This window comes from Chiloscyllium plagiosum, unplaced genomic scaffold (assembly GCF_037043375.1).
Source record: "Chiloscyllium plagiosum isolate Xiang-an unplaced genomic scaffold, Cpla_swu_hap1 HiC_scaffold_17, whole genome shotgun sequence".
NCBI lineage: Eukaryota > Metazoa > Chordata > Chondrichthyes > Orectolobiformes > Hemiscylliidae > Chiloscyllium > Chiloscyllium plagiosum.
In genome coordinates this window covers 26227453-26254944 of record NW_028270155.1, presented here as the reverse complement: position 1 = coordinate 26254944, position 27492 = coordinate 26227453, and the positions used below count along the sequence as shown (strand labels likewise).

Sequence of the window (27492 nt, the reverse complement as noted above, 5' to 3'; positions counted from 1 at the left end):
TGAAGGAGGCCCAGGACTTCCATGTCCTCGGCAGAGTGGGAGGGGGAGTTGAAATGTTGGGCCACAGGGCGGTGTGGTTGATTGGTGCGGGTGTCCCAGAGATGTGCCGTATAGCCAGGAATCTTAAGTGCCTTTGTTTAAAGCTAGGTTCTCGTTATTCTCCGTTATTTGGAAGTCTAACTCATGAAGTAGCATGTGAGAACATTAAATAAAATAATTTGCATTTATTCAATACCTTTAAGATTTCCCACATAAATATCTTCATTAATTTATGTATATAAATATTTACTCCTTGAAATGTGGTGATTTGAAGGCTTTTCTACTCCCAATTGTTTTGGAAATTTGCTTGTCTGAAATAATGACCTCATCCTTCATATTGTCCCTTTAAAATATAGATTCATTTGGCTGCCATTTTGCAATTATGCTAGGGCCTTGTCATAGAGTCCTACAGTATGGAGTCAGGTCTTTTGGCTTGTAGCTTGTTAATCTCAATTTCCCATCATCGACTGCAGTGAGTTTTCACTTCCATTCAAATCTTTATCATTGTACGTTGATTTGGATGTATCACCTGACTCTTGGATTAAATTCCAAGCCACAGTCTCTTATATAATGGCTCATTATTGCCTGCATAAAGTCTCTGGAGTGCATCACAAGACTGAAAATCAGTGAAGGTTGCATCTCAATATATGAGCTAGACTGGACCCATCATGAATATTTGTTGTTGACCTCAGATGGCAATCCATGGCCAGGGCGACTCCCTTCATTGCACAAAGGTAATAGGTGCCCCTGTGCATTGGGGGAATGCTTAGAATTAGTTGCATGCTTCTTTGGGTATTTATAAACTGTAAGATTGCATTGGGTCTCCCCTGAGATAGCAGCCACAGCACACTTTGTAAGATGGAAAGATGTTGACTGAGGGAGCAGGGAGGATGGCTGTGGCTGTGGCTAAAGAAAAGTAAATATCAGCTCTGGGAATCCAGATCTGAAGCCTTATGTGGACCATACATCTATCCAGGTAGGCATGGCCTCAATTTAATGCAACATTCATCCTTCTGACAATCTAACAGCCATGTGATATTACATTGGTTTGGACTATTAGCTCAAGTGCCAAATGTGAGGATTGAATTCAAAAACTTGTAATTCAGAGATGTAAGTGCTGGAGGAACAGCAGAATTTCAATTTACATTTATTGAATTCATTATAATATGAATTTTGTGTTTTTCAGACTTACATTCATATCATAGACAGAAGAACAAAGAAGCCTTTACCAGTAAAGTTCTTCACAGATGCACTCATTGTTTACCATCATGTCAATGCTTATGAGGAAGACAATCATGTGGTCTTCGATATTATTGCATATGATGACAACAGTTTGTACGAAATGTTCTATTTAGAAAACATGACTTCGCCAAATCATAAATTTGAAATAAAAGGCAAAACCTTCAGTCTACCATCCTGCAGAAGGTTTATAATTCCTGTGGATCATGACAAGGTAAACGTTTTGCCATTTTTCTGCAACAAATTAAAATTGTGCAGTGAGTAGTAGTGCAGTCAAACAGTTCTCAAAGATGATGAGTCCATTGTTTTTAGTAACCACTGAGGCATTGCTGGGGTTGCCTTTAACCCAGAGTGAGAATCATGAGTGCAATCCATAACCCTTGTTTTCACTTTACTTTGACTAACAAGTTTGCTACCCAACTGTATTGACAACAAGCAGCCTGCTTATTTTCTGGACATCATCTCCACAAGCCTACAAAGTCTTCCAATGGTTATAAAGTGCATTTGTGATCAGTTTGTATTTCTCTACTGGTTAGTCCATTGTGTGATATCTGAAGGATAAAATTGCACCTGACCTTGTTCTCATTCTGGCCCCAAAACGATCTCAGTGAATCAATAAAAGATGGTCCTCAGATCTCATCAGAGCAAGTGTGCAGACATTTTCCCTGAAATGAGATGTCAGTTTTGGCTTCCAGTTTTGCCAGCAGCAACCTTCAGGTAAGTTGTACGAAATAAGAGATTGGAGAAGATGAGCACTTGTTCTCCTTCTGACTTCACAGATAAATTTTACCTTAAAAACAAAATCATAAAAATTAACTTATGGGTTACGGTGACTGTGAAAGAAACCTGAATAAGAAATTCCCAAATGCATGTATTGAGTATCAGTGCTAAATGTAAAATAAAAGCTCATGCATAAGCTCAGTTCCAAATTTACAAACTTAAGGCATTTTAATATCTGTTTAAGACATCTGCATGGGATGTCTAAGAAAGGATCCCATGAATTTTACCACGGCGTCAATGCCTGTGCAGCTTGGGTACAGAGCCTGCACTGTTAAACTAACATTGGACAGGAGTATAAGTGCATCGAGCATAAATAATAAATGGTAATATTTCATAAATTTTCAATCACTTGTCTGATTTGAGCAGATGTAAAGATAAGGTTTGATATGGGAAATGGACTACAGCAATATGAGACAGATGGAAAGTATGGGATGGTGTGGCGTGACAAGGCTGGTGTGCATGAATGGCATGAGATGGGATTTAAATAAATACAACTTCAACAAAGATGCCCATTTACTGCAAGATTCAGCAGATCTCAACTGGTAGATTTTTAATTTCTTTTGTCCATTAAATTTATTGAAAAGGAAATTGAGGAGAGCATGTGCCCAAGTTCCCAATTTGCATAGCCGAATGATGAAACTTCATGCTGGGAGTACGCACACATCAAGTTACCCAAATGTTCCAAATGCTTAAAGGATTTTGTTGATGAGAAAACTCGAAATACTGGAAATCTAAAATAAAAGCAGAAAGTGCTGGGGAAACTCAGCGGGTCTAGCAGCATCTGGGGAAAGAAACGAGGTTAATGTTTCTGACTGCTTCAGAACCCTAAATCTAACACCTCATACAGTTTTAGTAGAGAAAGTAAATGCACTGATTGATATAATAAAGAAGGTATGATGTTTGACTCCTGATGTATGTGGGATGAATCACTCTCAGCAGGTGTAATATTAGGTTGGTGCAACAGGCCATAGTAATATTGCTGTAGTAATGGAAAAGCGTGTGATTGCCGATCTGTGACCCACAACTAGAAATTGTATTAAGGTGATCACACTTTTCTAGCGTATTGATGTTAATGATTCTGCCTATTCTGTGGTATATTAATGTACATTTAAAACTGGGCCTTTGAGGAGAAAGTGGGAAGGAAAGTCTTTTTAAATGCTTTCTTTACCTTTACAGAAGACAGAGTTGAGCAGAAATATGTGCACACTTGGGAACACAACAGCATATGCACTGAAGGAAAAAGATGGATCCATTTACTGCAAGCCTGAAGTATTATTTGAGGGTAACATCAATAATTTATAATTACATAGTGCCTGCAGTGAGCTCTTGTGTTGCAGTAATAGTGTCCTTATTTCTGAGCTAGAAGACCTGGGTTCAGGTCCTTCGTGCTTCAGAGATGTGTCATAACACAACTGAGCGGGTTGAATAAAAAATATCTATAGTACTTTCTGTATCGTCAAGGCAAGTCACTGGTCTTAGCAGACCATAGGGCTGCTCTCTCATTACAGAGAGATGACTGGTGGTGGTTTAACTCGAGGGCTGCCACACATCAGGTGAGGGGAGAGGTTGAGAAGGAGAGTCCTTTATGATAATCTCAGCTGGTGCAGGAATTGAACCCATGCTGTCAGCATCAAACTGCTTTACAAACCAACCGTCCAGCTAATGCAAAAGTGAGGACTGCAGATGCTAGGGATTAGAGTTGAGAGTGTGATGCTGGAAAAGCACAGCAGGTCAGGCAGCATCCGAGGAGCATGAGAGTTGATGTTTCGGGCAAAAGCCCTTCCTGATGAAGGGCTTTTGCCCGAAATGTCGATTCTCCTGTTCTACGGATGCTGCCTGACCTGTATGCATTTCCAGCACCAAACTCTCAACTGTCCAGCCAAACCAACCTTCCTCTGTATAGTACAGTATTCTAAAGCACTTCACACCAATTTAAATAGGGCAGATATCAATAACTTGCTCACAGAGTTATGGAGTATGTTAAAAGTAGAAAGTGAGGTAGAGAAATGGAGAGTGGTAGCAAGAGGATTCCAGAGTTTAGGACTTTGCCAGTAAAAAGCTGCCATCCAGTAATGGAATGGTTAAATTGGGATGCACCAGAAGCCAGAACTGGAGAAGTGTGGAGATTTTAAAGGGCTGACAAAGACGACAGAGATCGGGAAGGGCAAGCCATGGAAAGATTTGTAATTAAAGATGAGAATTTTTAAAATGGAAGCCTTACTTAATGGGCTGGGCCAATGACACGAGGGTGATGAGTGATTGGGACTTGTTGTGAACTAAAATATGGACAGTAGTAGTTTTGAAAGGTAGGAGTCTGCCTAGAAATGCTTTTGTATAGTGAAATTAATATCAAGCAAAGGCATTGAGGAGACTTTCAGCAGCAGTTGAGTTAGAGGCAGTGACAAAGTCAGGTGAAGTTACCAATGTGAAAATAAGCAATCTTCATGACAGTGCAGATATTTGCTCAGAAACTCACCTTGGGGGGCGAACACTTCGTTAGGTTTACTAGCTGTCTGGTTTAATGTCAGACAATTGCCAGGGAGAAGGATGACTGAGGAATGACGTTTCTCCCAAGATCCAGAAACAATGGCTTCAGTCATTTCAATATTTAAGGGGAGGAAGTTTCTGTTTATTCAGTACTTGTTGTGGTACCCGCAGTCTGACAATTTAGCAACAGTAGAGGGGTCAAGAATGGCAGTAGTGAGTTAGCATTAGGTGTCATCAGTGCTTTTGTGGAACCAGCCTGATTTCAGATGATGGTGCAGGAAATCATGTAAGTGGAAATAGAAGGGCTGCCGTATAAATGTTTGAGTGATACTAGAGCATTGGGAAGAAAAACTGTTGTAGATGCTTCTCCGATGACCATGGACAATGGCGGAGAAGCACCGGAGGAGCATAATGTGGTCAAGCATGCTGCAAATCAAGAAGGAAGAGTAGGGACAGTTTATCACAGTTATATGTCATATGGGACTTTGATTACAATCATTTTGGTACCACAGAAAGTCAATTTCAGTAAAAGTCTATATTCTTGTGATCTAAAATGTTATGGGCCTGAAAATTTTTAATGCCATTCTTCTGCCTATGAATCTTACAACAATTTACAAATAATTGTAAGTAAGAGGAAATAGTGCTAATTAAACCTTGGGTTATTCTACAAATAGTTACTAACATCATTTTCCAAGAAGTGGCAATGATCATCAGATTGCTGCTATGCTTATAAATACCCCGACTTGACACTGCATTCCACTGGAGTAATAAAGTGAATGGTAACAACATGAATAAAAAGAAAAGAATATCCAGAGACCCAATCGGTCTTATTCCTGATGAAGAGCTTTTACCCGAAATGTCTATTTTCCTGCTCCTCGGATGCTGCCTGACCTGCTGTGCTTTTCCAGCACCACTCTAATCTCAATACTAATCTCCAGCAACTGCAGTACCACTTTTGCCCAATTGCTTTTATGCCAACTCAAATGCACAATTATGAGCTGGCTGTTTATAAGGCGCTGTTGTACTAGTTGCACAGTTCCACCCTCAGCATAAGTGGCAGATGTAGCAACTATTGATATCATCAAGATAACCCAAATGAGAATGTTTCAATCTGTAGGTCTTTTCAAGACTTCAGCACAAAATCCAGATTGACTCTTTTACGACTGTTCGTCATAACTGCTGATCTTTGTTTGCTGATTCAGGTGACCTTATTCAATGACGTATAAAGGGATCGTTCCAATGTCTCAGCGTTGTCCTAATCAGCACCACCAAAAATGGATTAACAAGTGCAGAAAATGGGTGACAAACAGCGACCGATACTTCGAGTTATCTGTTGCCTTTGTAGAAATGATAATACATTGCATAAATGTACATTCTTCTCTCTGCAGTCTGAGCATGCTGTATGTTATGGAAGAGAGATAGAACCTTGAAGGCACATGGGAAGGAAAGAATAACCATTATTAATGGCTCGGATTTTTGTGGAGTCATAAAGAGTACCTGAACTTCGTAAAATGGCAGGCAGAAGCCGAATACACAGTCCAACGTATTAAGAACAGATCTTGTTTTCTCCTGTATGGCTGATGCAACAGACTGGTTTGTAGTCAGTGCTGAGTTCAAACAAACCCCATTTACAATGACCTCAATCTGCAGTTTGGGAGATACAAATTTTAGTGTAATCATAAATGCTCTTGAAGAATGGAAAAATGTGCCAAATTTTGAAGTTATTTAAACACCAGGAACCTTTTAACTTTTAAAAGAACAACTTGACTGTGTCAATGAAGCATCAAAAGATCTGTTTTTGTACCTCCGAGGCCTGCTTTTCTCAACCTATAGTTATCTCAGCAGGGTTCTCTGAGTTCACAGTTTGATTGACAGCCCAAAGAAGTAATTAAGGTGTTATCTATCTTTGGTATGGGGTTGTTAAGTGGAATTTGTTTGTTTTTATAAAGAGATTAAGCACGTGAAGAGACGTAAAAGAGTTTAAATGAGTTTTCATGAATGGAAAGTGTTTTAAATCATAGCGATAGTTGTAACTGGTATTTAGATATTTCTGCTATTTCATCCTAATTTGGCTTCTGAAGTCTGCCCATAGTGATTATTTGGGTGAATTGGCACTGTGGATGTACAAGTTAATGGTAGTGGGTGGACTGACATACATTAGCACTAACAACCTGAGTTGGTGTGGAGGGTAAGAAGACCACAATGGCAGGTGAGTCATGGGTTGGCATAAAGAGTTTGAGGATCCATTAAGGGTGGGCAGGGGAAATGAATTGTGATGGGATGAGCAGTTTGTGGGGTAGGGAAGAATGGGGTTGAGATGGAGATAAGTGTTGGAGGCACTAAAATAAACTTAACAACAACTCAGGTGAGTCTTGTAAATAGGTCATCTCAGAATTCCTCCCTGTGACTGCTTTTGATCTATGTCCATTCTGCACCTAACACCCTCCATGATCCCCTCCCTTCCCTCCTGAACAAAGATCCTTCCAATCAGGAGGTTTCTCCTGATGTGGATACAGCAACTCTGGAAACCACCTTAGGAGCAAAAATCTGGGTCTGACATATTTACAAACAGGCAGTTATGGATTACATAATTAACCATTATGAGCTCCACCCTCTTCCTTAAGCACAACAATTCCTAAGTCACATTACAAATTATACTTTGCTGATCCTATATCTGTTTAAAGATTTATAAATACTATTAAAGATATATATTAGAAAAACTCAACCATGAAAATTAAAAATAAAGTACAGGTGTTCCCCCCTGTATCTGTGGGTGATACGTTCCAACACCTACCATGGATGCCCAAATCTGCAACTAGCAGTGAACCCTATCATTTAAATGGGAAAGTTACTACCTCGGCAGCCCCTTGGAGTTATTTCTGGAATGTTCCATGTAATATTTTCAGCTGCAGTAAATTGTGGACAACTGAAACTGCAGAAAACGAATCCGTAGAAATGGGGTTTCTACTGTAAATTAATTTGACTACTTACTTGTTCCCCCAGGAATAGAACTACCTCGAATAAATTATGATTACAACGGCAGCAAGTACAGATATATTTACGCATCCAAGGTTGAGTGGCGACCAATTCCAACAAAGGTAGAATATTACACTTTCAGGGACAGGTGCCCAGCTCACAGTTTGGAGCAGGCTGCAGCTCAAGGTTGCTTGCTTGGTGTCTGAGTGTTCGCTCACTTTGCATCCACCTGAACGCTCACTGCATCCCTGCCTTGCCTTGCCTCGCCTCACCTCATCCTGCCTTGCCTCACCTCACCCTGCCTTGCCTTGCCTCACCTCGCTCTGCCTTGCCTTGCCTTGCCTTGCCTCACCTCACCCTGCCTTGCCTTGCCTCGCCTTGCCTCACCTCACCCTGCCTTGCTTGGATGTTTTAGATTAGATTAGACTAGATTACTTACAGTGTGGAAACAGGCCCTTCGGCCCAACAAGTCCACACCGCCCCGCCGAAGCGCCACCCACCCATACCCTTACGTTTACCCCTTACCTAACACTACGGGCAATTTAGCACGGCCAATTCACCTGACCTGCACATCTTTGGACTGTGGGAGGAAACCGGAGCACCCGGAGGAAACCCACGCAGACACGGGGAGAACGTGCAAACTCCACACAGTTAGTCGCCTGAGGCGGGAATTGAACCCGGGTCTCTGGCGCTGTGAGGCAGCAGTGCTAACCACTGAGCCACCGTGCCGCCCACATGTTTTGCAGTATCGACCATCAGATAGAACTGCATACTCCTTTATCACCTTGTCATTTAGTGCAGGCACAAAGCAGGGAAGCTTAACATGATTGTCAGCCGTCATCTGGCAAATCAAGGGAGGTATTCTTCAGCCATGGGGTGCTAACGTATTAAGCCAAGGGGCTCGGACACAGTCAGTTGGCTACTCAAGGTGGTCAGGTCAGGATCTCCCCTGTAAGGGACGAAGAGCCAATGGCACTCCCCCCACCCCATCCCCACGTGCATTATTATGAGTTATTTTCTCATGGAATGAGAGAATGGGCTTGATTAAAGAAGCTGAAAGTGGCCGGTGCAGTTAGTTTTAGAGCAGGTGGCGAGGGATTGAGGAAGCAGCACAGATTGTGAAATAGTCGTGTGGTGGAATTAGGTGGGTGAGAATGAGGAATGACACTGCATGCATTAGTGAGGCTGATAGATCATTAACCTTGATGGGAGCTGGGCACAGTAGCAGAGATGTTATATTGAATATAAGGTATTGGAGAGAAGTTGGCGTCACTTACCTTGCCGGGCAAACAAATTCAGTGACCTTTTTATGCTGCTGGATGTTCATCCAGACAGTTAAAACTACACTGACCCGGGTAGCAATATTGGACTGGGCTGCCATGCTTTGATGTTGTGGTTTCTTCTGGCAGTCCTGAAGGAAGGAGACATTTCTCTTCTGCATCACCACTCCATCAGAACCTCCAAGTATGTGTCTGCAAAGTAGGATAAATTCCCCTTATCACCCATGTCTGAGCAAATGTCAGGAATACATAAATAGGAGGGGAATGAAAGAATACCGATCCTGTAGGTGAAGACCATTTTAGTACGGAAGGGCAAAATGTATAGGTGCAGGCTTGGAGGGCTGAAGGACTTGTTCCCGTGCTGTATTGTTTTTTGTTTGTTATGCCAATCCACTCCCAGAGTGACAGAGCTTGCCCAGGTACACAACGATCATTTAAAGGTGGAGGCAGTGACATCATGCTGATCTGTTTCAGGATATCCTGGCAATGGTGAATTCTACCGGTTGTAGCATGTGGTAGAATTGGGCTAGCATTGGACATGAGGGGTGGATAAGGGTGGGAGAGGTAGTTAATAAGGAGCATTTGATAAGAATACAGGGAAACTCTCTAGGGGTCACAAAGAGAAACCTCCCATGAAACCCAATGAAACTGTCACAGGCAGAAAATCATAAGATTCAGCCCCCTTTCTTTGGTGGCCTCAAAGTAATAGAGTCATAGAATCATACAACACGGAAACATGGTCTAACAGTCCATGCCAAACATAATCCCAAACTAAACTAGTCCCACCTGCCTGTTCTTGGCCAATATCCATCCAAACCTTTCCCATTCATGCATTTATCCAAATGTCTTTTAAACATTGTAATTGTACCCACATCCACCACTTCCTCAAGAAGTTCATTCCAAATGTGATCCACCCTCTGTGTACAAAATTTGCCCCTCCATTATTGGCAGTACATGCAAAGGAAATTCCTGGATTAGATGTATGTAGTAAGTTTCATAAAGGGCTGAATTTTGATATTTCATTGGTTAATCCCATGCAGCACAATATTTTTGCAATTGAATTACACTGTCTACCATCAAGTCTGCTTACCATAAGAAAACTTACAGGGATGCTTTCTGTCCTTTCATGTAAAACAGATTTTGTTCTAGTTTATAAAGTTCTAAAACCTACCAGAATGATGAGTGCCAAGCAAATTTTGTGTCTAACCTCCCTGATGTGACATTTCACAACGTATAGTTCTGTCCCTACGCTGGTGAGGGTTGAAGTTTGTGTATAGGTCAAATTTAAAGATATAAGTTCAAATGGAGGCCCTAGCTGATATTATCCTCATTTCTGGAGCCGAAATGGAGAGTTATTTTCCCATGTCCCATATTTCCATCTTTTTTGCACATAACCCCCACAGAATCCTGCACCTTTGTTCATCCTCAAATGGTGCCTGGTTTTCAGGGGTTGGTAGCTGTACTGATTGGAATGAGGTCAGTCAGCTGGACCTCATAGAATATGAGTTCACCATTTGGGGCTGTTAATCTAGTCCAATCAGGGAGCCCTCACTGACAGATAAGAAGGGGAGTGTCTAATTTTGTTCCCTTCCAGGGGGTAAAAAGGAGGGCCCTATATAGACTGCTGCTGCACACCGTCCACCTCTTCTCCCTCATCCACTGTCCGGACACGCCTTGGCTTGCCCATTTGCCACCGGGCGGTGGGGATCCCCAGTGGAGGGCGCTCTACGCGGGAGTCCTCCCCCTTTCTGTCAGGGATCTGGGGTGGAGGGTGCTGCACGCAGCAGTCCCCTGCAACCGCAGATTGCAGTGGTTCACAGACTCCCAGCCCAACTGCTTGTTCTGTGGCGCTGTGGAGTCCGTGGACCACGTGTATATTGGGTGTGGGCATTTGCACTCCCTTTTTGATTTTCTCAAAAACCTCCTCCTCTGCTTTTGGCTGCACTTCAATCCCACGCTCCTGATCTTTGGGCACTCGGTACGGAGGAGGGAGGGCAGGTCTGAAGACCTCCTCGTGGGTCTGCTCCTGGGCCTGGTCAAACTGGCCATTAACAGGTCGAGGCAGCGGGCCGTGGAGGGGGACGTTAGGGCCGACTGCCTGCCCCTCTTCCGCGGTTACGTTAGGGCCCGGGTGTCCTTGGAGAAGGAGTACGCGGTGTCGACCAACACCCTGGAGTTGTTCAGGGAGACGTGGGCGCCGCAGGGAGTGGAGTGCATCATTTCTCCCTCCAACTCTATTTTGATTTAGTCCCTCCCCTCCCCTTCACTGTTTTGATCACACAGCACTGCCCTTTGATGTGAAGGGCCGTGATTGTCACTGGCCACTCGGGTGTTTTCCTGTCTTCCTGGTAGTGGAAACTGAATAAAGATTCGTACACCTTGTGTCTTTCACTGTGTATAAAAAAAAGAAGGGGAGTGTCAGCAATACTGCCACTCTGATAGCTGACTCTAAAGAGACAGCACTAAAGTCAAGGACTGTCCTTGTATAAGTAATGAGTGACTTGGTGATGGGTTACCAGCCTCTGTAAAGTTATTTTAGCAACCATTCCCTGCCTGCTTTCTCCTTAGGGCAGAAAGAGTAATGGATCAGTGCCTTTAAGACAGTGAAATTATTTAGTTCCAGTTGCTTGTTACCCCCAACCCCGCATCAACTTGAAATTTGAAGACCTCCGAATGTAGAGAATGTTAAGGAATCTGGAATGCATTGCCAGGGGCAGTTATGGAGGCAGATACGATTGGGGCGTTTAAGAGACTTTTAGATAAGCACATGAATATTGCAGGGAATGGAGGGATATGGATCAGGGGAAGGAAACAGGGCTAGTTTAATTTTGCTTCATGTTCGGGGCAACATTGTGAGCCGAAGGGCCCATTCCTGTGCCGTGATGTTCTCTAGCTGCTGCTTGACATTGGTCGGGGTCTCAGTTACAGGTGCGCCCCGCCAGGCCAGTGCTACCACAACTGCTGCATCTGAGCTGGAGCCATGGGCCTGGTCTCCTACCTCCTGTTCCCTGTGCAATGCTCCTGCAGACACATGTTCTTCTAAAATGCAAAAATTACATTGTTTTCTTGGTACTGTTGCATTTTAAAGATGTTCATCTTTTTAGGGTTGAGGTGAGCGCAGGGAGGGTGAAGCGAAACAGTGCTCATTTCACATCCTTGCATCAGGTATTACCAAAATGTGTTGTATTTTATCAAGCCCACATTACACTCTGTTAATTAATTTTCTTTTCTATTTTGCTTACATTTGAAATAGAACTTGGGTCATTAGAGCCACAATTCCTCTCCACACAAACGTACGTATACATATATTTTTAAATCTTCTTCCAGATAATTAAATGTGATATTCAGAGCAGAAGCTGCCTTCAGTGGAGAGAAGAACATTGCTGGCCAGCAGAACCAGTGTTTGTCAAACTTCCTGACAGCAAAGATGAGGACGACGGTAAGGAGTTCTTAACTGAAAGCAATTACAGTAATTAATACAAGTATTAGACGAGGGTTCTAGAGAAGTTTAAAAAAGGAAAACCTCAAATGGGGTTGTGGTTGATACACTCTAAATACATTAAAACCTTAGTTGAAATTAAACCGGGTGGGATAGCACCAGGAGTTATCTATTGTCAGACAGTATTGAAGGAGGACAGAAACAGAAGGGACATTCAAAATGTGACTGAAAAGTGCTAAAGCTAAATAGGTAGTCAATTATCTCAGTCCTCACTTGAAGACCTGGCTGCCAGTAGATGAAAATATGCTGGAAACGATGTGCTTTCCTGCACCAACTTTAGGCAAGTCTTTGAGAGAGGCAGAATCCTGTTGAACTGTACAAAGGTGCTTCAAAGCTAATGCAAAAGCTCAAGTACAAACTCTCATTGGGAAATGGATGAGGTATGGAGAAGGCATAACAATCCCAGTTATTCTGGCATTCAGAGGTCTAACCAGTGATTCATGAAGAAACTGATGGAGACCATTCCCAAAAGGTAAATTTTGAAGGTTGTGAACATATTCTGGTGGGACCAGGAACATTATCTGACCTACTGCCAGCATGTACTAAGTTTCCACCCTCTTGTCTCTGTTTAACTGGCAGCTCTTGGAAATGAGACATCTATTCCACACCAAAAGAGGTCCAATGGGAAATTCCCCCTGCAGTGGGCCTGGGAATTCAGGTGGGGGCAGCTTGCTATTTGGAATGTAATCCCAATTGGGTTCTCAGGAATGGCCATAGCCAGGTTTTCACCAGTTCTCCAGTTGGCAGATGGACTTCCTGCTACAACCATTGAATTCCATCCATGTACTCTGTTTCTCTCTCCACAGATGTTGTCAGATCTCAATCTTTCTGTCTTATTTATGCACCACACAGGTTTAGCGCCAATGTGCAACTGAACGCATTTCACACTGACACAAAACTTGAGGGCTTTGTTTCAAACATTATTAAATGTAGAGAAAGTTAAAACTTAACATTTGTAATACATTTTTCAGGTGTTGTACTTTCTTCCATCATTTCTACTGATGCCAAGAAATCTTCATTTTTACTTATACTTGATGCAAAGACGTTCAAAGAACTTGGTCGTGCTTCAGTTAGTGTTGATGTGCATCTTGATCTGCATGGTATCTTCATCCCTGAAGAGGAGCTGCAAGCAAAAAAAAACCCTACAGTCTCTGGAGGAGAGTAGTAGCTGATTAGAACTGCTGCTTTCAAGTAAAGTTGCTAATGAGGCAGAATTTAAAAGCAAGTGACCTCTGGCCCACATAACTACCATTTCTGTGGATTTCTAGCATTAGAACTCAATGCAAATTGAAACCTGCAAAGTGCAACGATCAAGAGAATTATCTGATAGAATTTCTTAATCAAGGATGGGCTCAGTGATCAAAGTATAACCAGTTGAGTTAGATTAACAATCAAAAATAACTTTGTATCATCATGGAATTGTGGAATAGATTTGAGGTTAATTGGTAGGTTAAAAAATGGGACTGGATTGATGTTTGGACGACAAAGATTAGAGTTTTTTATGATATTAAAGCACTTTGAACAATTATTGATAAGGATTTTAGTAGACGATCAACAGCTCCCAGAGAATCTTAGACTTTTATGGTACAAAAGAAGGCCATTCAACCCATTATGTCTGTACTGGCTTTTTAAAGTGCTACCCAGCTGGTCCCATTCTCTAGTCCTAACGCCTCTAAATTTATCACTTGCAAATATATGTCCAGCTCTCTTTTGAAACCTCCTATGAAATCTGCTCCCACCACTCTCCCAGACAGTGCATTACAAATCTGAACAACTTTCCGAATAAAGAAGTTTCTCCTCATCTCACTCCTAGCTCTCTTGCTGACAATATTGAAATCGTGGCTTCTTGTTACTGGCATACCAACTAGCAGAAACAGAATATCCTTCTTTACCCCTGTTTGAATTGTTCATAATTTGACCTCCTCAATAAGGTCACCTCTTAATATTCTCTGCTCCCAGGAGAATAAGGCCAGTTTCTCTAATCTTTCTTGTATGTAAAATCCCTCATTTCTGGTAATATTCTAGTAAATCTCCTTTGAACTCTCTCCAGGGCTATAACTTTCTTCCTTTAAATAAGATGCCCAGAACTGAACACAATACACCATATGTGGTCTGACCAATAATTTGTAGAGATATAACATCATTTCCTTGCTTTTATACTCTGTGTCTCTATTTATGAACTCGATCCTGTATGATTTCTTAAAATCTTTATCAACTTGCCTGATTATGACATCTACCTGATAATTGAAACATTGTTAAGTGACTAACGACTTGAATGCTGTATCTTTTATCTGCATTTTGCAGAGAATCATGCACATGAATCCTAAGGAGCCTCTGCTCCTATACTCCCCTCCAAATTGCTCCATCGAGCCTGCATTATCTCTCTCTGTTTCTTGTATTCACAATTCTCCACACTGAAATTCATCTGCCAGGTATCTGCCCATTTAGCTAACTTGTCAATGTCCAACTGAAGTCGCTCAGCGTCATCCTCACAATTCATTATTCTCCCTAGCTTAGTATCATCTGCAAATTGAGATTTTGCCCTCAATACTCCTCTCCAAATAAGTATATGTAAGTCAGAAAAAGCATGGGTCCTAACAATGACCCTTGAGGATCACTACTTTCAATGTGTCTTCAGTCTGAAGAACTCCCATCTATACCTATCCTCTTTTTCTTTTGTCTTTTTATTTAGCCATCATAAGCCATGTGGCCAAGGATCCATCAATCCCAAATGTTTCTAAGTTGCTAACCAATCTTATCTTTTTTTAAATATAGAATTCCGACAGTGGAAATAGGCCACTTGGTCCAACAAGTCCACACCACCCCTCTGAAGAGCATCCCATCCACACCCACCTTCTCTATCCTCTCCCTGTAAGCTTGCATTTCCCATGGCTAATTCACCTAGCCTGCACATCCCCCAATGCGCACAATGGGCAATTTAGCATGGCCAATCCACCTAACACCCACGTCTTTGGATTGTGGGAAGAATTCCGACCACCCTGAGGAAACCACACTGACATGGGTAGAACATGCAAACACCGTGCAGACAGTCGCCCGATGATGGACTCGAACCTGAGTCCCTGGCACTGCAAAGCAGCAGTGCTAACCACTGAGCCAGTGTGCTGCCCCCAAAAATTAGGTGGCACTGTTTCAAATTATTTCTGAATGTCCAACTGTACAACATCTCCAGTATTACACTCATATCCACTGCTTGGGTCACCTCATGCAAGAATTCAAATAGAAAGGATACCGATAAAACAACATGTCTGAATTCACTTTCAGGAAGCAGTCAGTTGGAATTGTGAGACTGCAACAGTATGAGAAGTTTAAAGAAAGCTGCAAAGTAAAGGGTACAAAAAGAGAAATTAGCACGAGAGGAAACAATAGGATAAAGTTTTGATAAAGGCAAGGAATAAACTGGAAAGGATAATGGAAAGTGGATCATAAAGGAATTGGGGAAAGGAAGTAGAATAGTTATAAACTTACAGTGTCACTTTTCTCTACCACTTGAATGTAGTTTGAGCTCCAGAAACAATTGACTAAGGTCTTACCAGTACACTGGACCTGCTTAGTGCAGTGTCAAAACTAATACAAAAGGTTCTGAAAACATCTGTGGTGATGGCATTTCTGTGATTAGAATGGTAGAACAAAGAACAAAGAAAATTAACAGCCCAGGAACAGGCCCTTCGGCCCTCCAAGCCTGAGCCGATCCAAATCTACTGTCTAAACCTGTCGCCCAATTCTTAAGGATCTGTATCCCTCTGCTCCCCACTTACACCTACTCCAGACCTATCTTAAATTAATCTACCGTGCCTGCCTCTACTACCTCTGCTGGCAATACGTTCCAGACACCCATCACCCTCTGTGTAAAGTACTTGCCACGTGTATTCCCCTTAAACTTTTCACCTTTCACCTTGAAAGGGTGACCTCTCGTTATTGAATCCTTCACTCTGGGAAAACACATCTCTATCTATCCTCTCTATACCCTTCATGATTTTGTAGATCTCAATCAGGTCCCCCCTCAATCTCCTTTTTTCTAATGAAAACAAACCTAACCACCTCAACCTTTCTTCATAGCTAGCACTTTCCATACCAGGCAACATGCTCGTAAACTCGAAGTCTGTGTGACTCAAAGTCATACCTCATGACATGTACCCAACTCACTGAATCAAGTGAAATGCAATATTAACCATGAACATAAATGTATTGAAAGTACGTTTGGAATACTGATACAGAAGTGGAACTATCTGGGTTAAAGTCAGAGCTGCAATTACACAATGACATGGTGAAGTGCGAACAATAGATAATATTTTATTAAATTGCAGGTAATGTGGAGGGATCTGCAACTTCAATCTGATAGGGCATGTTCACATGCAATGTGAACTGAGGAATACCTAAAACATATCTAATCTTCTGGTGATGTCATGATGCTGCCTCAGCCAAATGATTTTAGCTAAATTTGTTTTTATTTTATGACTTTGTTCAGATAGTGTGATTTGTAACTTTGTTTTTATTTTATGACTTTGTTCAGATAGTGTGATTTGTATGGATTAACAATAGACTATTGTATAACAATCATCTAAAATATATAAAGTGTGCAAGTAACCGAAATTAAAAGAAAACTCATTTACTGTACAGAAAATTTTGAGGTTTTAACAAATGATGAGGCAAATGAGAAATAAAGCACAGAATCATTTACTAGAAATTCTTGTATTGTGCTCGGTCCAATGTTATGGCTATTTATCTGCAAATTCCTGCTGCTCAAGAATTGTGTGCTGTCTTCCCACCAGCCACACGGCTTTTGACAGTGGAGAACCAGGTTCTGTTTATTGGACCCTCGAAGGAGTAAGGATAACAGGTGCAGCAGCAATTAGTTAATGTCAAAGATAACCTCTACCCTTTTGTCCAACAGTCACTGGCTGGAGCCTGAATCAAATATAAAATAAAACTTCAAGAACTTCATAGTTTGGAGCAACACAAGTAAATTTCTGTCATCAGTCAGAATTAAAGAGCACTAACTGTTATAATCAAACTAACAAAGTACAATTATTATTCATCATTTTGTGTAATCCATATATATTGATAAAGAATTGTAAAAGTTACAGCATTTTTGCTGACCCAGAATTATTTTACAGATGGACAGAAATTGGATAATTTTGCATCCATTATATTTTAAAGTTTTATAGATTATTTAATACTCTATGCCATAAAATACTGTCAAATGTTGTTAGAAGTGATTACGTTAAATATTACTGACTGGAATAAATGAGCTAAGTAATTTGTGACAGCAGATTTTAAGACTACATCGAATTAAAGGAAAAAGAAGACTGAAAAACAATAATGGCGGTGCATTTACAGATAACAATATCTAGTTCATAGCTTAAATCAAAGTATGGAGGAGAAAGTGAGGACTGCAGATGCTGGAGATCAGAGCTGAAAATGTGTTGCTGGAAAAGCACAGCAGGTTAGGTAGCATCCAAGGAGCAGGAGAATCGATGTTTCGGGCATGAGCCCTTCTTCGAGGCTCATTCCTGAAGAAGGACTCATGCCCGAAACGTTGATTTTCCTACTCCTTGGATGCTGCCTGACCTGCTGCGTTTTTCCAGCAACACATTTTCAGCTTAAATCAAAGTATGCCAAGTATTGTGTATACTCCCCCTAACACTTTCACCTATCTATTTTTTGACGTTGGAATTTTGACCAAGCTTGTCCTATGTCCTTCTTCTGCTCAGGTAATTTTCAAAGTCTTGTAATCCTCTTTTGAAAGAATCACAGAGTGCTTTCGTATTTCACAGGGCACTTTATCAATAAAGTTGATGTTGCATGTAACAAAATAATCTTGTCACCTAATTCTAATTCTTGTGAGTATTTAGTTAGAATTGTTAAATCCTTAGTAAGACCACTGTATAAGAGGTTTCAACTAACATGTTCATTAACCTTGTTCTAATCTAGCTAAAATATTTCCTTTAATTAAGTGGACTGTGAAGCTTAAAGTAAATGCCTGTCTGAAACTAGCATATTTGAATTTTGAACTTGTGCAATTACTGAGGAGTGTGACTGTGTCCTGTTAAAAAAAAAACCTCAATCAGTGCAGAGGTTTTTCAGAGGATCATGTGGCAGACTCAAACTCAGCTTTACAACACAAGATTACAGAGTATAATCTTAGAGGAAGCATTTTATGAATAAACAAATATGTCTTTCCTTTTCCAAAGGTCATAAGCAAATATAATACAAATCAGTGCAGCCTTAAATGTAATAAATAAAGAAAAAAAACTGGAAAATCTTAGCAAGTCATGGGTGATGTAACAACTTAATGATTCAATGCATTTTCCAGACAATGAAGAGTTTTGAAATGAAATCAATCTGATGATATGGGGTGAACAGAGTTAAAAATCACACAACACCAGGTTATAGTCCCAACAGGTTTATTTGGAAGCACTAGCTTTCAGAGCACTGCTCCTTCATCAGGTAGCTAGTGGAGTAGGATCATAGGACATAGAATTTATAGCAAAAGATCATAGTGTCATATACTGATGCAATGTATTGAACAAACTTAGATTGCTGTTGTCTTTCATCTTTTAGAATGGGTTGCAGGTTTTGATTCATTAATATGTGAATCCCAGAACTTCTTTCAAGTCACATTCCTGAGATAACTTAAGGTTATATTTTTAAAAAGGTGACATCTCAGCTCAGACAATGCATTAAAGGTTTGGGATTAGAATCTGTATGCATTCCAATCTTGAGTTAAACTGGTTCTATTTCCAAAGTAGGAATTTATAAAATGTCACATGGATTATAAAAAATATTGACTGCCTCCAGATTGTGTGCTTTTTGAACAAAATAAAATGTATCTGCAAATACAATTCTGCAAATACAAATTCACCCCATAGACTTATATGTGTGTGTGTGTGTGTGTGTGCGCGCATGAGTGTGATGGAGTATATGCCTGTGAGAGGGTGTTTGCATAGATGTGAGTTTGAGGGTGGGTAGTGTGTGTTTAACTAAGAGAGAGTGTGTATGAGAGTGGGTTTGTGTGAGAGTATGTAAGAGGGTGTGTGTATGTGTACTTGTGTCTGAGTGTGTGTGTGAATGTACAATGTCATGGGGTCACCTGTAGTGTGACATGAACCCAAGGTCCCAATTGAGGCCACCCACATGGGTACTGAACTTGGCTATCTGCCTCTGCTCAGCCACTTTGCATTGTTGTGTATCCCAAAGTTCGCATTGGACGAAAGTCACCTGAAGATCCAAGGCCAAGTGTCCCTGACCGCTGAAGTGTTCCCAACTGGGAGGAAACATCCCTATGTGGCGATTGTTGCACAGTGTCCACTCATCCATTGTCCTAGCATCTGCGTGGTCTTGCTCAATGTACCATGCTTCAGGGCATCCTTCCCTGCACCATATGAGATAGACAATGTTGATCGAGTCCCATGAGTACCTGCCGCATACATGATGGATGGTGTCCCCACGTGTAATGGTAGTATCCATGTCGACACTCTGACAGCCTTGCAGTGGTTCGCCATGACTAATTTGCAAAGAGGACGGTTCCTCCAAGGAGGTAAGTAACTGTAATCAGATTTATTGAGGTTAATAGAGGATGGTCAGGACAGGAGAATTCTCCTCTCCAACACTGCTGAGGCATTTTGTTTTAATGCCCATGAGAGAAATGCAACATTTTAATGTTAAGACATAAAACTGATGCAATTTGCCATCTACTCTTTACTCCCTGTATTCAACTGAATGCTTGGAATAATTATGAAATGTAGAATTGACTTTTTTTAAAGTCGCCTAATGCAAAACTGATAAAATCAGCTTGGTCATTGTTTTAACCCATTACCTGGTTTTAATTTCAATAAAAAATAGGTGGCTGACCTGATGTCATCAATTTGCCATTGGGCATGTTAGGTTAAAATTAACCTCAAACTATTTATTTATAATATGGGCTCTATTTTACAGAGCATGAATACAAGATGATTGACGATTGGGGGATCTCTGGTTCCCAAAAAAAGCAGCAAGATAGTTGCTGTAAGTTATTTTCTTGCTAAAGCATTTGAACTTTGTTTTACATATTGTACTAATCCTATTTGGGAAAAGTACGTTTAAAATGCCATGTGACAGATCCTGTGAATGAAATTACTGCCTGTTTTATAATCGTAATGTTATCGTTGAGAAATTAATATCTAATTCTCAGTTTGTATAATACAAGCAGACTACAAACAGAATGATTATTGAAACATTGATGATAACATCTACCTGATAATTGAAACATTGTTAAGTGACTAACGACTTGAATGCTGTATCTTTTATCTGCATTTTGCAGACATCTGTAACACTATAGAATGGATAGCAATCTAACAATAATGACATTAACTTGAATTTTAATTGCCACAGAATAAAAATAAAGCCTTCATTGTTTTCTTAAAACAATTACTTTTCTATCAGCAAATGTTGGGCTTATGCCCAATTAAAGTTCCTAGTTCATACAGATGTTTACATTCAATGATATTATTTCTTCCCTGTGACTTATTTTTCTAAATTGCCCAGCAATGTAAATCACTTTATCCTAACGGTCTGTCTCAGAAAGTATCTGCTCAAGATATGTAATTCCATAAAGAGGGCATAACGCAGGCATCGATTAAGATTCAGGTGAGAAGTTAGGTACAGACTCCTCTATCACTATCCCTGGGGATCATGCCTCCCCATGTTGCCCCCTCCAACACTGGTCAATACGTTATAAAAAAAATCATTAATAACCTTCCCAGTTCATCCTTTTCTCAAAATAATGTACTTGTACAAACCTTTGTCCATTTCCTTTGTTCCAATCTTGCAGATTCATTTTTCCTTATATCGACACAGTACTGTCTCACTACTGCAGCATGGTTGGTAGAAGGCTGATGACTTTCACTGGAAGAAACTGCAGATGGCCTGCAAGGATGCACTTGAGCATTTTCAGGGTTTGGGATCTGGCTTTGGGCTGCACTTCCTTAGCTTGGCTTAGTCTGGCTGTAGGCAACAGCAGGACACTTGCATGTTGTATTGCTAGTTATCCATATAGCAGAGCAAGATGCAGGAGTTCATCTGTCTTCTCCAATTGATTAGTTACATTTTATAGCTCAATGCAACCTCTAGTCTGCTCTTTCCTATTTCTAACCAACTCCCCTTCTTGGGGAGAACCTCTCCTTAAATATATATTTCATTGAACGTCATCAGCTCCCTTAGCTCTGGAGAATGCTCTGGTTCATTAACATTGTTATGAAACAGTGGTAGTGGTGGGATCACAGATATTGTCATCCTGAGAGGTAGATTCATGTCCCAGGGATTGATGCCAGTTTCCCCTAGTAGCGCCTCAGTAGTCCAGGTAATCTAAAGGAGGAGAGATTCTTCGGCAGTCTCAGAAAGTCTGCCCCATTCAGTTCTGAGATTCCAGTAGCACGGTGAGGAATGGCTGCAATATTTGAATTCCCTATGCATTGTTTGAGGCACAATATTTTGGATAGAAGAGATCATTTTGCAACTTTCTTTGAAGAAATAACATTTCCTCGAGAATAGTAGATTTTTCTTTAACGAAGGCTTTGGCTCTTCTGAGGATTGAAAAGAGCGACATGAGAATTCAACAGATGTAAGGCCTTTTAGGGTGTAAAGGGCAAAATATCTTAGAGAAACTGAAGAATTTGATTGGATTTTAAAAACTTGTTCTGACCAAGATGGAATTCTGGCAGGATTTAGTTTTTTTCCCTGAATCTCCTATTAAGAAGAAACTGAGAAATACCATTACCAGTACCGAGAGCTTTGAGGTCACAATCTTTTTGTTTCCTGTTAAGTCAATAAGCAAAGTGGTGGTGGAGTAAGGCTCCTGATAGGAACTCATCCACTTTTCTTTCTCCTTCTTTTCTCGCTTTTGTTTTTCTTTTAGTTCTTTAGATGTTTTCTTTCTCTACTTACCTTTCTGGAGGGAGCTCAGTTGTGGAGGCAGCAGCACCAATGACAGTGGCAGCAGCTGGGGGATTTTGACAGTGAGCCATGATGTGCCCTGTAGTGGTCAGCAGCATCGTGGCTTCATCGATGTCCAGAGCAGGACTCTGCAGTGAGGTGGCTAACACGGCAAGGGAATGTAACAATGGCTAAGGCCCAGCTTGAGCCCAGATGGCAGCAGCAGCTATAGAGGCTGAAGGCTTGAGAGCAACAGTGAAGCCTGGCATGGCTGATGAGGGTCAGCAGAGCCAGTTGGTAGCAAATGCAGCTGGCGAGCACGGGTTGGTCTTAATCCAGCATGGGGCAGAGCAAGACTTCTTGGGTTTTGGATTAGTGGTGCTGGAAGAGCACAGCAGTTCAGGCAGCATCCGAGGAGCAGCCTGAACTGTTGTGCTCTTCCAGCACCACTAATCCAAAATCTGGTTTCCAGCATCTGCAGTCATTGTTTTTACCAAGACTTCTTGGGGAAAGCCCAGTTTGAAGCGATTGCAGGCCCATGGCTTAAGAAAGCACTGTAATGTTTGGGTTTTTAACTTTATTTCTTTATTTTTCTACTTTTATACAAAGAAGACTGTAGTGATAAACTTCTTAACTTGTTTCTTTGTTTTCCTGCTTCTGTAACTAAGATTTTGTACCGAGGTACATTTGTATCTAAGATGATGCTGTATGTGGTGACATTGTACAGTTTTGACTGTACTCTTGTACACTGTGCTTGAGTACATGTCACAATGAAACCTAGATCTAAATCTAAATGTAATCTAAATGGGAAGTAGCAACATGGCATGGAAATGGGCTCATAGTGACCTTTGTGACCTTTAGTGGTTTCCTATATGAAATACAAGTAAAATTGTCAGCGAAAATACATTTTCATTTTCTACATTGCTACCTTGTATCACCGTAAAGTAAGTTCATGCTACAATTAGCTCCTGATTTTATCAAAAAATGACAACGATAAAACACGAATGATTCTTTAGCTCTGAGTAAAATTGAAGTATTACACGAAATTGGTCAGCAATTATGAGCTGTGCCTCAGTTGGTAGTACTCTCAAAATTGAACCAGAAGGTTGTGAATTCACATGCCACACAAAGATCAGAGCACAAAATTTGAGGCTGACTGTCCACTTCAGTACTAAGGGAATGCTGCACTACCAGAGGTCCTGGTTTTGAAAGATGCATTAAACCCAGACTGCATTTACCCTCTGCATCGGAGTAGAAGAACAGAGGTAAAGCTTGGAAGCAGGGTAGGGGAGTTATCCCTAACGTTCAGGAGTAATATTTATCCCTCAGTCAACACCATTAAAACAATTTATCTGACCATTATCACATTGTTATTTGTGAGACTTTACTGTCTGCAAATTGCATGATATATTTTTGACAATTCAAAAGTCTTTCATTGCCTGCAAAGCACTTTGAACCATCCTATTTTTCTGAAAGACATTAAGTAAATTTTTTTAGGCAAACCAAAACTTCTTAATCAGTCACATTGATTTAATTTTATTAACTAACCTTTACTTCTTGCACAAATCAAACATTAAATTAAAATATTCATTTGATTATAAATAAGAACTCCAAGCATTGGTCTCCATGAATTTCAGATGTAGTAGTTAACCATTAACCCTTCAAAACTTGTTATGATTGTGAAGTTGGGAACAGATTTGAATGCAGGAAGAAGGATGGGCAGATTGGCTTCCATGAAACTGCATAAGATCTTCTGGAAAAAGTAATAGTCATTAACGTGGAGACTTAGGAAATCTTCTAAATTCTCATGAATTCTTCCCCAAGTAAATTCCAACAGGTAACAATGCTGTTCAATAGTGCTGGGGAATTGTCTGCTGAGGGGACTAGTGATGTGTTAGAACATAGTGGCAAGATGAGAGCTAAAACAGAAACAAGGCAAAGCATCAATAAAGGATAAACTTGTTTGGTGCTAATTTCTGGAACCAGTGACAGAATGAGGTCAGTGGCTCCATTTACAATAAAGATTACATCTGGTCGTTTGACAGTGACTATTGTAACTGTGTTCTTGTTTATCATGTAAACAAGCCTGCCTGTGATAGTTTGTCTTCTTAATTTTAGGACTATTATCTCAACCTTGCACATGTCCTCATAAAGAAGGAATAATATATATGTGTGCTATCTTTGACTTTCATGAGGCTTGGAGACAAACTGATACCTTTAATGGGTTGTCACAGCCAATTGTGGCAAATCTAGACAAAGCTTTAAATGGTTTTTAATAGGATTGTGTATTTCAACACCTTTGCTGTTTTATGGGGCTGACAATTCTTTAATATGTTCAAAACAAACCAGACAGATTAATTTTTGTCAGTTTATATGCAATGCAGATCAATGTTTGTCAGTTTAAATTCAATGCAGATTTATAGAAGAATTACGCACGGCTTGGAGTCAGTTCAGGGTCTGCCTCTACTCAAAGTCATTTCAACATTTAGTATGATACTGGTTTAGTCAAAAATGCAGCTGATTTTGAAAGTTCTTTTTTTAGTTTTTACCATTACTTTAAGTCCTCCAGCATATTCAGATCATTGCTTAGAGCAACAGCTAGCCTTCGAAAGGAGCTGCTATGAGATTGTTCAGATGGAGCGTAGTTTTCAGGATGCTCAGAAATGGTGTGAGCGGGGTGGGGGACATGTTGCTTTCATCCTGAATGAAGAAACTCAAGGGTTTATCCAGAAGCACCTTGCAGCAGATAAAGACTGGTGGATTGGGCTGGCTCCATGGAAACAGAACCTAACCCAGGATGAAATGGCCACAGATGGTAAGACCATATGAGAATTAGAATGAGAAAAAAACATTCTTCACCTTCCATCATCATGATGCTGAATGTTTACAATATTGAAAATGCTTTATAAAGTTTTTCTCATGTTGCAGACTGGATCCTCTCATAGTTTAAACGAGGTCACCTTAGTTCTGCATTAATATACGGTAGAACATTGCTTACTGGCAAGAGGTGTCTGTACTTTTTTGAAGTATTTTGATTTTGCACAATTAAGGTCAGCCTGAAGTTTTTATGGTGGTAAACACAGAGTAATGTGTTTAAGACTCATATCCATGACACTATAAAGGGTATGCATTCCTTATCAGAGTCTGGGTCTCTGAATTAGAGAAGGAGAGTGTGACGAAAAGTGGAGGCTAATTTCATTGGTACCTTTCCAGTTAACAAATAGCATGAGAGCTGAAGGAGATATTAAATGATAAATAAAATTAAGAAAAATAAATATTTAAGTGATTATTTCTATCTGTTGTTGTCTGGCTATTTTAATAACTGCGATAGTTTTTACTGTACTTAATGTTCACCCCAGGATTTCTTGGGGTTTTTCCCAACGTCCTCTGCATTTGTTTCAAATTTATGGCATCTGCAATATTTTGCTTTTAGGTAAGTCACTTCTAGAGAGGATTTTCCACTGGCAAGTGAAACTAGGACAAGACGGCTTAGCCTCAAGATTAGAGGAAGCAGATTTAGGACTGAATTGAGAAGGAGCTTTTTCACCCAGAGGGTTGTAAATCTATGAAATTCCTTGCCCAGTGAAGTAGTTGATGCTATTTCAGTAAACGTTTTTAAAGCTAAAATAGATTTTTTTAACAATAAAGGAATTAAAGGATACGGTGAGAGTGTGGGTAAGTGGAGGTGAGTCCATGAAAAGATCAGCCATGATCTTATTGAATAGCGGAGCAAGCTTGAAAGGCTTGCTCCTAGTTCTTATGTTCTTATGAACACATCGGGAACTTCTGCAGGATTACCCGAAACTTTGTCCAAAGAATGAGACATCATCAAATTCAGTGGAGCTGAATGCAACTTCAGCATTAGCTCTTTTTAAATCATTACCTTATACAATAATGGGATTGTCAAATAAAGCTTAATTCTTTGCTGTAGTGCATCACAAAGAACCTATCACTCCAAGGGATTTATTTCATTGACCATAAGCAGGTAACTAAAACTAGTTTTTGAAAATTTGAACTTCGTACTTGCATTTTGAGTCTTTCATCCTTATGCAATCCAAATCTAAATTTGAAATATCATCCTACCCTTAAATTTGTCAGTCTTTATAAATATATGAGTAGACCTATTATCTCTCGTTGCTTTTTATCAATATTTGTTTCCACTGATTGCTTGTTATCATTTAGTAGATCCTCTATATAACTGTTGCATTAAGCAAAAGTACAAACATAAATTCAAAAAATAATAATGAAAATCTTTGCTAGTTTAAGTGGGAAGACTTGATTTCAATCATTCAAGTTGGCAAGGATTAAACAGTGGTCCTTCATTAAAAACTTTTAATCAAAGTAAGCAAGATGTTGTTTGAGCTGAAAGCATTGGCTCCAGGTACATAAGGTGAAAGTACAAGAGTACAAACCACCCATGACACTACCTAACTCCAAGTGCTTGTAATCATTAATAAAAATGTAATTTCCACAAATGGGAAAATGAGGATTTGTCCTGATGAAACGTTCAGAACAAAGAAATGAAATGAAGCTCATTATATTTCCATTCATTAAGATGTTGCCAGTAATATTGTTTTTAAAAGAAATCACAGGACGTGGATGTCATTGGTTGGGCCAACATATACTGCCCAAACCTAGTTTCCTTGAGAAAATAATGGTGAAATAATTCTTGAGCTGTTGCAGTCCACATTCTCTAGGAAGACCCACAATACTGTTCGAGGAAGAATGTTCCAGGGGTTTGACAGAGCAATACTGAAAAAAGCTTATATTTGTCCAGATCATGATGGCGCATGGTTTTGGTGGGGAGAGGGATCATGCACTGAATGGTGCTCCCATCTATCTACTGTTCCTGTCTTTCTAGATGTTAGTGGTTGTGGATTTGAAAGCTGCTATCCACGGAGCATTGGTGCATTTCTGCAGTGCAGTTTATAGATAAGACACACTGCTGCTACTAAGCATTGGTGGTAAAGTGACTGAATGTTTCTGAATGTGGTGCCAATCAACCTAAGTTGCTTTGTTCTGGATACTGTCAAGCCTCTTGAGTGTTGATGGAGCTGCACTCATCGAGGCAAGTGGGGAGTATTCAATCGCATTCCCGAATTGTGTCTTCTAGATGGTGGACAGGCTTTGGGGAGTCAGGAGGTGAGTTACTCAGTGCAGGATTCCTAGCCTCTGACTACTTTTATCACCTTAGTAGTATATGACTGGTAAAGTTCAGTTTCTAGTGAATAATATGCCTGATGATGGTGATAGTGAGGGATT

The 27492-nt window shown here is 40.4% G+C and overlaps 1 protein-coding gene across 1 annotated transcript in view; it reads left to right on the top strand.

Annotated features, from left to right (window-relative positions):
• Nucleotides 1-17005, top strand: part of LOC122558277 (beta,beta-carotene 15,15'-dioxygenase-like) — a 40354-nt gene extending 23349 nt beyond the window's left edge. Inside the window, exons 8-12 of the mRNA XM_043706674.2 lie at nt 1226-1492; nt 3235-3340; nt 7549-7643; nt 12129-12240; nt 13272-17005. Of these exons, the coding sequence (XP_043562609.2) occupies nt 1226-1492; nt 3235-3340; nt 7549-7643; nt 12129-12240; nt 13272-13465 (774 nt within the window). The 3' untranslated portion in view covers nt 13466-17005. The remainder of the gene's footprint in view (nt 1-1225; nt 1493-3234; nt 3341-7548; nt 7644-12128; nt 12241-13271) is intronic.
• Nucleotides 17006-27492: the final 10487 nt, after the last annotated feature.